At 38.2% G+C, this 14,621-nt stretch overlaps 1 protein-coding gene across 1 annotated transcript; it reads left to right on the forward strand.

Moving 5' to 3' along the window:
• Window positions 1-3,765: 3,765 nt before the first annotated feature.
• Window positions 3,766-14,187, forward strand: LOC138623937 (sialic acid-binding Ig-like lectin 14). The gene is made up of 10 exons (XM_069703739.1): window positions 3,766-3,815; window positions 4,503-4,578; window positions 4,898-5,245; window positions 5,403-5,714; window positions 8,930-9,238; window positions 9,538-9,616; window positions 10,006-10,090; window positions 10,179-10,462; window positions 13,908-13,961; window positions 14,181-14,187. Exons 2-10 carry the CDS (start codon window positions 4,533-4,535, stop codon window positions 14,185-14,187), a joined length of 1,524 nt encoding a protein of 507 aa, XP_069559840.1. The 5' UTR covers window positions 3,766-3,815; window positions 4,503-4,532.
• The last annotated feature ends 434 nt before the right edge of the window (window positions 14,188-14,621 follow it).

Here is a 14,621-nt window from a genome sequence, read left to right on the forward strand (position 1 = left end):
CCACTGAGTTTATTGGAGCTACTTGGAGAACAATCCAACTACCTGAAGGAAGTTCAACCAGATCTTTTCACCCAACCCAGCTCTTCATCGCTGCAAATCTCGTTAGTGAGTATCTCATTTTATATTCAGCTGTCAAAAAGACTGGAGTTAAATTTGAAGTATTATGGAATAAAACCAACCCTGGGTTCGAGCGACTTTTCAAGGACTGCAGGTATCCTGGCCCCCTTCAATATTAGTGCATTCTGTCCTTGTTTTACTGAAATACAATTGTTCTACTCGGGTTTACAGTATGTGTGGCAATAACGTGGGTCCAGAGGGGATTTTGGAGCTGTGGAACTCTCTGGAGCACAATACCGCTGTATATCTGGATATCACAGGCGTCAGCAGAGAGAGGAACAGAAAACATTGTCAACTGCCTCAACAAAAAAACATCTCTCTGAAGACACTGACGTCAGATTAAAACACACATCAAGGACTGTTCAGTGTTCTCAGTGTGATACTATCGCCATCTAGGGTGAATTAATGCTGTAACCAGTGATTTTCTCCTTTCTCTGCAATGTTGGGAATGACATGAGAGAGGTGGAGAAGGAGGAGGCTCAGGGAGCTGGTACAACGACGACCGGGACTCAGGATTATTGAAAACTTTGTGGATGACCTTGTGTTACTTCAGGCCCACCTGGACTGGGTGGAGGAGATCCGGGCAGACAGAGACCAGATGGAGTCAGTGAATAATGCAGACGCCCTGTAGTCAGTGATGAAGATGCTCCAGGTGGCAGGATAAAAAGGTGGAGAAAGGAGATAACGCAGGGAGAGCCAAGGAGCTGCAGACAAAGATCGAGGGGTTACTAAGATCTTCTACAGATCTGATGGGAGGAAGACCACAGGTCTATTGTGAAGATTACCTGTCATCTACTAGAAGTACACTAACATTCTGACCTGAACTTGTTAAAGTAGGATTCATATTAACCAATATATTCTGTCTGGGGTCCAAGAGACCCTTTAAGTCTTTCTAACAGCTCCACTTCTTTAATCAACTTGTTTTTGCCAATTCAGTTTGTCTGGCAATTACAAAACTAAATCCTCTACACAGACTCTTTGTTTGTCCACTTTACCAAAAACATGAGAATGAATGATTATGTCTCTGCTGAATCTCTTTTGCAAAAGAAAAACCAGCAGTGTCCTGATCTGTTATAACACTGCCACCTAGTGTTAATTTATCTCATCAACACGAAAAACAACAACTTCCACCTGGTTATTTTCCTTTTCATTAACATCAATGAAACTGTTACTGTACAAAATATTTTTTCTGGAGTGATCAGTTCAATTTGGTGTCTGTATATAATCCATTGTATACAATAGAAATTTGGTTTAATGACATATCTTCAAGTACACACATAATCTGATGATCTGTTTTGCAAATGCTGGAAACATCATAGTGGTTCTATGAATCATTTACCCTCTGCAATAAAATAAAAAAGATATTTTTCCTGTAACAAAATTATATAATCAAAATATGAGCGCACAGCGTGCTTCATTTGTTCTGAAGTGAGTATATGGCAAAATTGGCCTTTTGTTGAATTGACCAGAGCTCCTGTGTACTCTGTTTAATCATTTAAATTAACCATAATCAATTTTATGAATTCATTAATAAATCAAAATGCATTCATGTTTAGAAACTGTTTATTTTAAAAGAAACAATTAACCTGTTTTATCCAGTGAATACATGAAAAATACGAGGTGTATCACAGATTTTGAGTTCTACTTTCTAACCCGGTAAAAAAAAAGTCCTAATCCATGAGGTCCAAAGGTTTGACAAAGTATCTACAAAGATTCTTTGTCTATATAAAAATAAAAGTTACTAGAGCAGTAGTCTTTTCATTGGTAATGTCTATATTTTAATCATTACCAAGAATATACAGACACATTTCTTAAAATCTAAAAGTTAGTATTGTCTTTTCTCCTGCTTAAAGGAAGTAATGTACCAAACATGTAAACTGTTTCACCTGTAAACTCCAGACTTCTATAAACTTGACTTGACCAACGAAGATGGCTGCAGCTCTGACTTTCCTTCTCATTGGCTGTCTGCTGCAGGGTGAGTTGAAGTTCATGAAACAACTGGTTTAGATAACAATCATTTAAAGTTAATAAAACCATGTTGTTGAATCATAGCATTAACATTTCAGTATCTAAATTGTCGTAACACTAATTACTTTGGAAAAAACGGCAGTAGAGCATTAAAGCTACACTGCAAATGTAACGTACTGTTTCCTTCTGTTTTTTAAAGATCGGTGTTTTGTGTATCAGGTGTCCTGTGTGATGAGTTTAGGATCACTGTGCCGCAGACTATGGAGGTTATAAGTGAAAACATGCTTTAATCTCAATCTCACATGTTATTACCTTTTGAGTTGCTTCAGTACAAGAACTCTGCTTTTAGAGGAAAATATATGAAGTGGATGATAAACATGGCTTTTTCTTTTGTTTTGTCACAGTAAAGCAAGAGGGAACGTGAGACCCAAAGAAGAGGACAGAACTTACATGTCACTGGATCGTAGAAACGTCACAGCGTCTTCGGAGTATGACGTCATCGCCCAGACTCCAAAATGAGCGTCTCTTCCAACTGAAGATGATCTTGATAGTTATCAGAAATTTAACAGAAGACATCTTGTATTGCTGATATAAAAAGCGAAACCTCCTCTTTTTGTCAGTCTGCTCTTTCCTGCAATGCCTAAAATATCCACAGAGTGTCTATGAATCTGTTTTCTAGCAGAGTGTTGGGCACAATACTTGAACAGAAGTGTAATTTAAATAATCACTCTTCAGTGAAACCTATAAAACTAAATTTTGGTTTAAAATTAATCAGAAATTGAATAATTTATTTTTATATGATGTTTGTGGTGGCAGTAATTTTACTTTTGTCGAGGTGGGACTGGTCCAGTCCTCACTTTAAGGAGTGGAACATCTATCTCTACAGGGGGTTAAATAACAACTTAATATTCATGCTGGGTCGTCTTCTTTTAAACAGTCGGCTTCATTCCTCAATGATGTATTGACTTAATTCTTTAAGGACATGAATACTTGTTTTGTCTATGTATCTGTAATTGCAATTCTGTGTTTGATCATACGTTTGTACTTTCTGTGAAAAATAAAATTATACAACAAAAATCTAATCTGCAGTGAATCATGCATTTGCATTAGAGCCAAGGTGTTATCCAAGTGTGCCCAAAAAACGTCCTCATGCTTGCAGGCTGAATGCGCACGCTGACAATATTGCCAAGTCACTTGCAAATACCACAAATGTATGTATTGTTAACAAAGATTCATGATTAAAACTAAGAAAGTTTACAGTTCAAAACTTATAACACCTGAAAGTAGAATTTAGCTGGAGTTGAATTTAGCTTCTGGAAAAAAAAAAAAGTAGAAATTTCCTTTGATGGCACTTAATCTGTTTGGTCATCTGTTTTGAAAAGATGAAAACCTGATAGCGGTACTATCTGTCATTTATCCTGTGCAGAGATCATGGTGAGAAAAAAAGGCGGTGGTCCAGCTTACAGCCATTTTGGGTAAAAAGTACATTCTCACACTTTCATTGGCTTTCATGTGTTCCTCTTTTTCAAGTCGATTACTGAATGCTTCTTTGAAATGTGGCCTCACTTCTGAGGAACCTGACTTTCCTACAGGCTGCCAAAATGTAAGTCATTATATTTTCAATATGGCACAACTGAATATCAACATTTAACGGGAGGATAATGCAATTTATTTATGCTTTTTGATTTATTGGGATTTAAATCCATCAAATGTGCTAGAGTTCCATAACAGTAAGTGAGGTATTTTCTTGTCTACAGTTTTTACACTTTGAAGCCCTTTTTTGGGGAGAATATTGCTACTGAGTACATTAGAAAACTGAAACGTATGTAAATGTCAAATAACAGCAAATTAAATGACAAAGAATGCGTGTCAGCACTGCTTTAAGCATTTAACTTCCTGATCTCTGTCTTGTCATGTTTCAAATCTTGTTATATAAAAGAAGTGTGTGCTGTCATTGCTGAAATAATATTGGAGAGCAGAACATTTATTTCTACAGTGAGATCCTATGGCAACATTGGCCTTTTACCAAGTTGTTAACATCATTGGTTACTGACGTACTCTTAAATGTTTTACATTGGTGCTAATTCATTTTGTTGATGCATTCTTATTTTAAAAGATACTCATTTCAAAAGGAATACTCAATCTTTTATTTCCTTAATGTATTAAAAAATACCTGCTGCATCGCGCTGCTGTTGAGATCTGCTTAAACCACTGATACATTTTTTTATTGCGATTCAGTTGAGACTTTTGACAACACTTCAAATGATCTGTCGTGTGAATTTTATCTTTATGAAACTGTTATGTTTGCTTATATTAAGTACCAAATATATACAGATCAATTTCTTAAAATGTAACCGTTAGTATTGTCTTTCAACTGCTTGAAGAAAGTAATGCACCAAACATGTAAACTGTTTCAGACTCCTTTAAACTTGACTTGACCAACGAAGATGGCGACATCTCTGACTTTCCTTCTCGTTTGCTGTCTGCTGCAGGGTGAGTTGTGGTCCACTGAACACCTGGCTTGGAAAAAAATTATTAGAAGTTAGAATAATATAATGTAGGTAAATTAAGGCATTCAAACTTTAGTATCTTGTCCGTGATAACATCCTTCAAAATGAAAGATGCCGTAATCTGCCACAATCTGTGGCCAGCCTGTAATTTAATACGCATTAATGTTTTTTTGATGTGTAAAAAGGAGAAGTCATGTTAACACTTATAAATGTAGAGAACGTCAGTAGAGCATTAAAACTACACCGTGACTGTAAAGCTATGTTTCCATCTGTTCTTTAAATATCTGTGTTTTGCGTTTCAGGTGTCCTGTGTGATGAGTTTAGGGTCACTCTGCCACAGACTATAGAGGTTATAAGTGGATCCTGTGTGACCATCCCCTGCTCCTTTAACATACAGAACATTTATAAAAGCTACTTACATAACGGTTGTGAAGCAAAATGGAAAAGTGGAGATGGGAGTTACTTTCCCAGCAATTCTGAAAACCCAGCAACAACTAAAGAAGTGACAGGAGACTTGACAAAGAAAGACTGCACCACAACCTTCACCAACATGCGTCCTCATTACAGCAAAGGATATTACTTCAGACTGGAGTGTCAGAATGAACTGAAATGGGATTTTAAAGAAACTATTGTGACTATTTCAGTCAAAGGTAGGCTGTTTTTTTTTAAATCTTTTTGCAATTAATACAAATTATGTGTATGGAGTTGCCTCGACCTTGTTTTGAATTTACTGTATTTTACAACTTATGGAAAATCTTATAAGAAATTACCGGTCATTTATTGACTGATCTCTTGCCTTCCTTCCAGATAATCCTCCCTCCCCGACTCTGAAACCCTCCACACTCACGGTGAAGGAGGGAACATCAGTCAGTCTAACTTGCTCTGCTCCGGCTCCATGTTGGCGTCATCCTCCAACTCTGACATGGACCTCCAACCTGGGTCACAGTGAGGAAACACTGCAGGAGAAACGGGACAAAACTAAAGTCAAGATCTCTGTTCTGAACTTCACTGCTTCTCACCTCCATCATGAAAAGAACATCTTCTGCACTGCTGCCTACAAGAAACAAGATGGCAGCACTGATGCACTTGTTAACACAAGTTTAAAAGCTTCCATTTCATGTGAGTTCATTTGATCTTTGCAGACATTTTAAAACTTGGACTGAAACAATCGGTGAATTAATTGATTATTCCTTTGCCAGAAAAAAAGAACTGCTTTTCTAAGTGAAAAAAATCACTGCTTTTCTAAGAATGAAAATACTACATTTATATATACAATACAGAAAATTAAGTTATTTTTTCTTCACCGTACCACTGTACATCTTTGCATTACGGACTGTTGATCTGACAAAACAGGTTATTAGAAAGAGATGTCAGCTTAGTTCATGGGGAAGTGTAATGGGCTTTACAGTTTAGACCAGGGGTGTCAAACATGTGGCCCGCGGGCCGGATCCGGCTTTAGATGAAAGTGGGCAGTATGTAGCCCCTTAACTAAAATGAGTTTGACACCCCTGGTTTAGACTAACTGATTAATAAATGAAATCATTTGACAGATTAATCAAAGCTGCAGCTCCAGATTGTATTTGGTCAAAAGCAACCTCTTTGCAAATGTGTATTAGAATCAAAACTTAACTATGAAAAATGGTTTCATCCAAATTGTTATATTACTGATTTCCTTGATGTGTGATCAGGATTTCAATGGTCTAAATGAACCAGGTCATTCTGTCTGACTACTGACAAAATAGAAGATCTAAAAAGTCAAGTCATACATGGCCTTAACGGGTTTAATGAGTTATTTACCCCAAAACTCCTGATCTTTAAAATTGCAGTGTTATTAATGAGACTTGCACACCACAAAAGTGTTTCTATCAAAAGATGATTTAATGTTGAACCCACAATGGGCTGTTGCAGCTTTAAACAATGCAAATAAATAATTGTTAACTTTTTCAGATTCACCTAAAGACACCACAGTGTCAGTCAGTCCATCTGGTCCAGTACCAGAGAACACAAATGTGGCTCTGACATGCAGTAGTAATGCCAACCCAGCAGTAAGGAGCTACACCTGGTACACAGCTGACAGACAACAGGGGACTTACATCGGGAACGGACACGTTTTAAACATTGAAGCATCTAAAGTCAACAGTCCTTTTTTCTGCAAGGCTGAAAATGATGTTGGAGTTGGACGCTCAAACCCCAGTCAAATAGATGTTCAGTGTATGTATTCAATTTCATACTTCATCTGTTTCACATAGCCCGAGTGAAAGCTAACCTTAAGAATACAAATCATTAGAGCCCAGATTTCCATGCTGGACTTTTAGAGTAATTGGGCAATACGAAAAAACAATACTTTATTTTTTAGATACACCATAAAAATAATTGCCAGAATTTTTAGTCCTTAATTATTACAAGATACAGATATTAGCACCTCTGAAAGACAATGTAACACCCAATACATACCAGTAGTTTTCATATTTCGTTACTTGTTTTTCAGATTCACCTAAAGACATCACAGTGTCAGTCAGTCCATCTGGTCCAGTACCAGAGAACACAAATGTGGCTCTGACATGCAGTAGTAATGCCAACCCAGCAGTAAGGAGCTACACCTGGTACACAGCTGACAGACACCAGGAGACTTTTATTGGGAACGGACACGTTTTAAACATTGAAGCATCTAAAGTCAACAGTCCTTTTTTCTGCAAGGCTGAAAATGATGTTGGAGTTGGACGCTCAAACCTCAGTCAAATAGATGTTCAGTGTATGTATTCAATTTCATACTTCATCTGTTTCACAAAGCCTGAGTGAAAGCTAACCTTAAGAATACAAATCATTAGAGCCCAGATTTCCATGCTGGACTTTTAGAGTAATTGGGCAATACGAAAAAACAATACTTTATTTTTTAGATACACCATAAAAAGAATTGCCAGAATTTTTAGTCCTTAATTATTACAAGATACAGATATTAGCACCTCTGAAAGACAATGTAACACCCAATACATACCAGTAGTTTTCATATTTCGTTACTTGTTTTTCAGATTCACCTAAAGACATCACAGTGTCAGTCAGTCCATCTGGTCCAGTACCAGAGAACACAAATGTGGCTCTGACATGCAGTAGTAATGCCAACCCAGCAGTAAGGAACTACACCTGGTACACAGCTGACAGACACCAGGAGACTTTTATTGGGAACGGACACGTTTTAAACATTGAAGCATCTAAAGTCAACAGTCCTTTTTTCTGCAAGGCTGAAAATGATGTTGGAGTTGGACGCTCAAACCTCAGTCAAATAGATGTTCAGTGTATGTATTCAATTTCATACTTCATCTGTTTCACAAAGCCTGAGTGAAAGCTAACCTTAAGAATACAAATCATTAGAGCCCAGATTTCCATGCTGGACTTTTAGAATAATACAACAAAACAATGCTTTTATTTCAGATGACCTATCAAAAAAAAACATCTGCATTTTCAGTGTGTAATTATTACAAGATACAGATATTAGGACCTCTGACAGACAATGCAACACCAAATAGATACCAAATATTTTCATGTTTGAAGACTAATTTTTTCAGATTCACCTAAAGACACCACAGTGTCAGTCAGTCCATCTGGTCCAGTACCAGAGAACACAAATGTGGCTCTGACATGCAGTAGTAATGCCAACCCAGCAGTAAGGAACTACACCTGGTACACAGCTGACAGACACCAGGAGACTTTTATTGGGAACGGACACGTTTTAAACATTGAAGCATCTAAAGTCAAACGTGCTTTTTTCTGCAAGGTTGAAAATGATCTTGGAGCTGGATGCTCAAACCTCAGTCAAATAGATGTTCAGTGTATGTATCACATAACTTATGAACCGCTCCAATGAAATTGAAGTTGTAAATGTAAAGGAACTCCGTCAAGGCGTCCTTAAAATATTGCGTTCAGAAGAACTGAGCAGACGGACAGTCAGACAACCTGAAAACATAATGCCCCTGCCTACGGCTGTCGCTTTCATGGAGGCATATAAACACAGATTCAGACAACTGGGGTGTCATAAGTCAAACACTTAGTGGAACCCATCCCATCAACTTGCAGGATGGGGCTTTCCATACCATAGAGCTGCTTACTTGAGCTGCATACAAACAGTTGAGGGATGGGTGGAGCCAGAGGCAGGGACCATGTGGATAATAAATTAATGCAAAAGTGTAGTTACATCTAAGCCCTTTTAAGGCTTCTGAGGATATAATTTTGATGAACAGGAATTAGTTTCTAGGGGTTAAATCAATGCCAGAAGTGGGACTTTAGAATTACTTTAAAATTTGAATTCACTTTGATTCCTCTCTCTTTTTCCACTGCAGTTCCTCCACAGATCCTGCCCTCATCTGATTGCAAAAACACTGCAGGCCAGGTCAACTGTTCCTGTGAGGCTATGGGAAACCCTGCTCCCACTATAGATTGGTATTTGGATGGGCTACCTGTCAATCAATCTGGCAAGTTTGCAATCAGCAATGAGACTCTAAACGATACATGTCTGAGGAGCGACATCACGGTGACCCAACCACAGGGGAGAGATCTTTCCACCTTGCTCTGCCGGAGCATCAACTCTCTGGGATCTGCCAGTCAGAAGTTTTGTGTCACCAGCCTTCAAAGCTCAGCAGAAAGTCAAGGTCTGTCTTATCTGTACCTGTAAATATTATTACACTTTGTTGTGGAGACCATGAATTTTCATGGTGGGGGATTTTTTTATTTTAACAACTGTTACACTACCTCACAACGTTTCTTACGTTACCTCACGCTCACAATAACTTTTGTTGGATCAGTGCGGTTATAATATACTGCCGGTTGCATTTAATATGCAAATACGTAACAACTCACCAAGCTGAACTCTCTTCAAAGGATATCCATTTTTTTAATCAAGAAAATCACCTGTCTGAATTTGATCTTTATCTTCCATTTTGCATTACAGATCGAGTGATGTTTCTCGTGATCATTAGCACACTTGTCGCTTTACTAGTGCTACTATGTGTTCTGCTGTTTGTAATCAGGTAGGTTAACAACTGGAAAATGTATGGGCTACCCCTACAAAGTTATTGTATTACTAACTTTTACTTGGCCGGCTTTTTTAATTCTTTAAGTGTAAATGATCATTCTACATGGTCACTGTGTGTTTGTTTGGGCCTTCATGATTCAGCCTCTTGAAAGCTCCACGAGGTGTTTTATATCACTTGCCAGACATCTTTTATTACTGTTCGCTGAAAATAAACCTAATGGGACCCACTTGTAAAGCTGGTTGACTATTACAATCGTATTTTGTTTCAGAAACTACTATTTTGGATTTGTCAGTGTTTTTATCACGTGTACTAAAACATGAGCAATGGGACAAACAAAGATAAACCAAGTATACCGATACTGAATGTTTCACTATATCTTTCAGGGCTCCGAGGAATTGCCACAACCTTAAGAGTCAGATTACGGGTGAAATCAACACAAGCCAACTTTTGATAAGAGAGGAAAATGAGGTACTTTCATGCAGCGTTTTGTACTTTCGGTAATGACACTGGGATTATCAGATTATCTGTATCACTAACATTTTCTGTGTACTTGTAGGTACCCAGCACAACACAGGATGACGCCAATGGGACTAACTCTGCGATAAACACCGCCAACTTGCCAAGCACTGGGCAACACGACGCAGAAGCACCAAGTGACAGCTCAAAGAAGAATGGGGCAAGTTGTGACGTGATTTACGCTAGCGTGACTTGGAAGAGCAAGAAGGAAGACGAGTGTGTGGACATGAATCCATCTGGCAGCTCCTATCTGGAGGAGGCGGAGTGCAGGGTGGCGAGAAATCGCAGGAGTTTTGTGAGCGACGCACTGGAGATGGGAAACCTGTATGAAGAATTGGAGCCTAGAATTACGAGGAAGGAAGTGGAGTGTGAATATAGTCAGGTTAAATTTAAAGACAAGAGTACTCGGCAAAAATAAATAGCCCACTTGTATCGTTCAGGCTTGGAGCTGAAAAAGAAGTGTCTTGCTCTCATAAATGTAGATTTTTCTTGTTAAATTTAATGGATAATAGAAAAATAGAAAGAAATTACATTTCGGGTTTTTTTTAGGTCATGGGTTTTAAATGTGGATTGATCAATTGCTCAAGCTTGTACTTTGGTTGATCTGTAAAGTAGGTTAAAAGTATCCTCCTATCGCTCTGATACAGACGCCTTTCTCTAAACCAGAGGTCTTCAACAGGGGGTCCGCGACCGCTAGGGGGTCCGCGGAGGTACTGCAGGGGGTCTGTGAAATTTTTGGTTGATAAGACAATTTTTCATATTTTATTTAATTTATTTTTTTCAAATTTATTTTTCCACAAATTGAAATGTCTTTAAATACACATTAACATGAATCCGAGGTATTGTAACGAATGGATAAATGGAGGCAGAAGATGTTATCTTTCAGTCAGAAATGCACACATTCAGCGACACACAGGAGCTCTCGCAAGCTGGACACCGGTTCACTCACAGCGCGAGACTAGCCTGGACCTGTCCCTCCAAGCCTCCTGAACTCCTCCAGTTTAATATAAAACACAATTTTATACAATATATATAGTAGGGGGTCCCTGCTCCATCTCTCTATCCATCTCTATTCTCGTCTAGCTCAGTGTAGGCCCCCTGCATTATCTAAATGGGTATGCATCATGGGTAAATGGCCAATCAAAATTCCATATTTACAGGAGACATTACAATGATGCTCATTACAGACTCTGAGGCCAGAGGGCTATCCTGTCCTCTGTTCCCAGAGTCTGTAAACACCCAGTAGTTGAAGGAACCACAACAATCCAAAAGAACAAAAATGAGCTGATACCACAACAAGTGAGAACTGGTTTCATTTTGCAAATGTACCTCTGGTGAACCGCCCTCCTTCTGTGCCAGTGCACAGCCTACTGCCTGAGATCTATCTATGGGAAAGTCTGCTACTGTATTGCAAACATTCATACTGGGGATGCTCGATAGAGAAAGCTCTAATAGCAGAAATATTCTGTGAGTAATAAGATTGTTTTAAATGACATGTTCCCTTTTTTTAAGTTTTATGTTCATAGAATTCAATTTTTTTTAATTTTTTTTTTTTACTGCAAAAGGTATATTGGCTCCAAATACTGCTTGTCAGTCTCCTTGATGACTAGAAACTGGACTTGGCCTTGAAAAACAAAACATTGGTCGACCTTTAGTTTTAAAAGATTTTTACAGATTTAGATATTTTTAGTCACTGACGAATTTTGTTTATTACATTGTATGGATGTACATAACATTTTTAACATTCACAGTTTTTAAAATCGCCCTTTTTTGTTCTTTATTTTGTAAACGCACATTAATATACAATATATACTCACATTTGTTCTTCACTTATACAATGATGTTGGCCGTGTAAATTGATAAAAAGCTCTGCTGTTTTATATTCATTCAGCAATGTGCTATATTCTGTTTAAATAAACATGAGTTTTTCTTTGTCTCGGATTGCACATGTTCATTTTCTTAAGAACTTTTTCAAAGCAGACATTTTTTACATGTCATTCCAAGAAAGTATATTTGATAATAGGGATGGCATTGTGTTCACACTGGCCAGATCATCATTCAGGCAACAACGCGCCTCTTCTTCTTCTTTGAAGTTTTTGTTAATTAGATTCTGATCTTATAATTATGAAACCAAGACCTCATAATTACAAGAAAAGACCTTCCGATTAGGAGATGTGCATCTTGGGATCATGAGAAAGGTTTAAATTGTTCATCAATCAGCCAATTTGAGAAAAGGACTACACGATGATGCTACCTGACTTAATTGTCTGTCCTAAATAGGCAATCTATGAATAAATATCAGCTTTACTGTGTACAAGTCACAGCCACTTTGTAGTCTTCACTTTAGGTGAACAGTTATTTAAGGATGCAACTGTCAACTAGCGGAGTGAGTGAGGGACCGTGGTGCTCACTCATGGTTTCATTTTACCGTTAACTAGTTAGCCGTGAGCCTGCACTCTGCAGCTATAACACTACAACAGTCAATATCACCTCTGCTCTTCGACACAGCTTTTAACAAAACGTTCTGTCCTTCACTTGCATTTACCAACGGGGAGCTCAGCTGCCTGCCACTGTCAGTCAAACACATCCAAAGTCCCGACCCCCTCCCTGTCTGTGTGCTTGCTCCCCAGGGGTAAATCGAGACGGAGTCATTGCAATAAAATGCCCAAAACTCTAAACTGCATGGTGACGTGATGATATCCAATCTGCTTTTAGTCTTTCGCTATTGTTTTAAGTTGAATTGTCATTTGGGTTTTGAGATCTTGCAACATCAAGTCTCCGGTAAAACAAAATGGAAAACCGCATTCCATTTAGGTGAGCTCCTTCCAGAGTCCTGTTGTGCTGGCTCACTGTGCATGGCTTAGGCCGTGTCTAATATTGAGGGTGTGACGAGTGGTCGAAGCAGCTCTTTTGCTCCATCTTCGCACGAGTATACATTTTAAAAACAAAGCGTGGTCCTACCAAATATTAATTTGATTTTTTTTTTTTGTGCTATTTATTGCACTTAGTAGTAGGTTAATTGATAAATAAAAAGAAGATTTATGGTATTAGTTTTGAAAGCACTTCACCTCACATTTAGTTAGTGACTATAACATTTGCACATCTCTGTAGTTTAAATGCATTTTACACATGCGGCAGTGTACTGTGCAACAATTAGTCCAGTGTTTAGCGTACCACAATTTGAACCACACGCAAAGACAGCCTCTCTTTCAGGCTTTTCAGGCATTGTCATTGTTCAGGTTGACTGCTTTAAATAAACTCAGCAAGTTTCCTGCTTGAGATTGCAAAGCACGGAAGGGGTGTATTAGGTTGTGTTATAAAGGTGGACCTGAGCACAGTAACAGATCAGTGGGCCATCGCAGACACACGCATGCAGCAGCTCATCTGACAAGGTGAGCCCTCTTGAACATCTTTGATTTCTGTGAAAATAAGTTCCTGTGTTGTATTCACTGAAAACTAAGAACATCTTTTATGTACTTAAACCTTGAAGTGCTGGAGGCTTTCCAGTATGAAAAATAATCTTCTCGAGGATTAGTAATGACATAGTGACTTAATAATATAGGACACACCATTAAACAATTGCTTGTGTAGCATAAGGGAGCTTTTCTCACTCTCTGGGCCTTGGTTTCATCACTTAATTACAAGGCTTGTTGCAGACGATATCCTGCACAGGTGACTCACCTGCGGATCACTGCAGGTAGGTCTCGATTACTCCTGGTTTTATTATATTATTGTGTCAAGTTTTTGTTACTGCGTCTTGTGTACCTAGCTGCCGGTGTGGGCGCTGCATGCCCTTCTGGAACGGACAAACGTTGCCTGATCGGTATGTCATTTTATTATGTTAGTTTATATACTCTGGTAGTAATAATAATTAATAATTAATAATTAATGTTCATCCTGTATCACGTGGGACTTTTGGCTGGGGGAGGGGGGTTGGTGTCTCCTGCTGCTGGGTGTCTCCTGCTGCTGGGTGTCTCCCTTCGTATGCTGTGGTTCTGAACCCTCAGATTGTATAAATACTGTCACTGCTGCTGTGTTTCAGAAATTAAGGGGTCAAAGGTGACTTACCGAACGGTGTAAAGCGACTATTTTCTTCATGGCGATTGCTCACCAGCTTAGACTGCTAAGCTTGTTCACGGGTAATATTGAGCTTTATCTCTTTTTTTTTTTATCTCTGGTTCTGTGTCTGAACATCTCATCATTAAATAAGATAACACAATAAGATAAAACCTCAAACATACGTTTCATCTTAAATGAAATAGCAAATGAGTTTGTCTTAGAAAAAAAAAAAACATTAAAAAGGAAACGGGATTCAAGTATCATTATGAATGTTATTATTTTTGGCAGGGTGACTTTTTATAACCTAAAAGTAATAGAGGTGTAATCATGGAAATGTACTGTTTGATAATGCAGTATAGTTATCAATAAAAAAGTATTCTAATTGTATTTACAGCATGTCTGATGTTGAAAAAACTGTTGCCAC

This window comes from Brachyistius frenatus, unplaced genomic scaffold (assembly GCF_029030835.1).
Source record: "Brachyistius frenatus isolate BFR_SWC_R1_liver_20210118 unplaced genomic scaffold, ASM2903083v1 Contig_48, whole genome shotgun sequence".
In the NCBI taxonomy this organism is placed as follows: Eukaryota; Metazoa; Chordata; class Actinopteri; family Embiotocidae; genus Brachyistius; species Brachyistius frenatus.

Bases quoted from the DNA above. Each gene is read 5' to 3' on its own strand.
- LOC138623937 (XM_069703739.1), top strand. From the start codon at position 4,533: ATGGCGACATCTCTGACTTTCCTTCTCGTTTGCTGTCTGCTGCAGG. The intron at 9,617-10,005 runs GTAGGTTAACAA...TATATCTTTCAG, and splicing joins GTTCTGCTGTTTGTAATCAG to GGCTCCGAGGAATTGCCACA. The intron at 10,091-10,178 runs GTACTTTCATGC...GTGTACTTGTAG, and splicing joins TGATAAGAGAGGAAAATGAG to GTACCCAGCACAACACAGGA.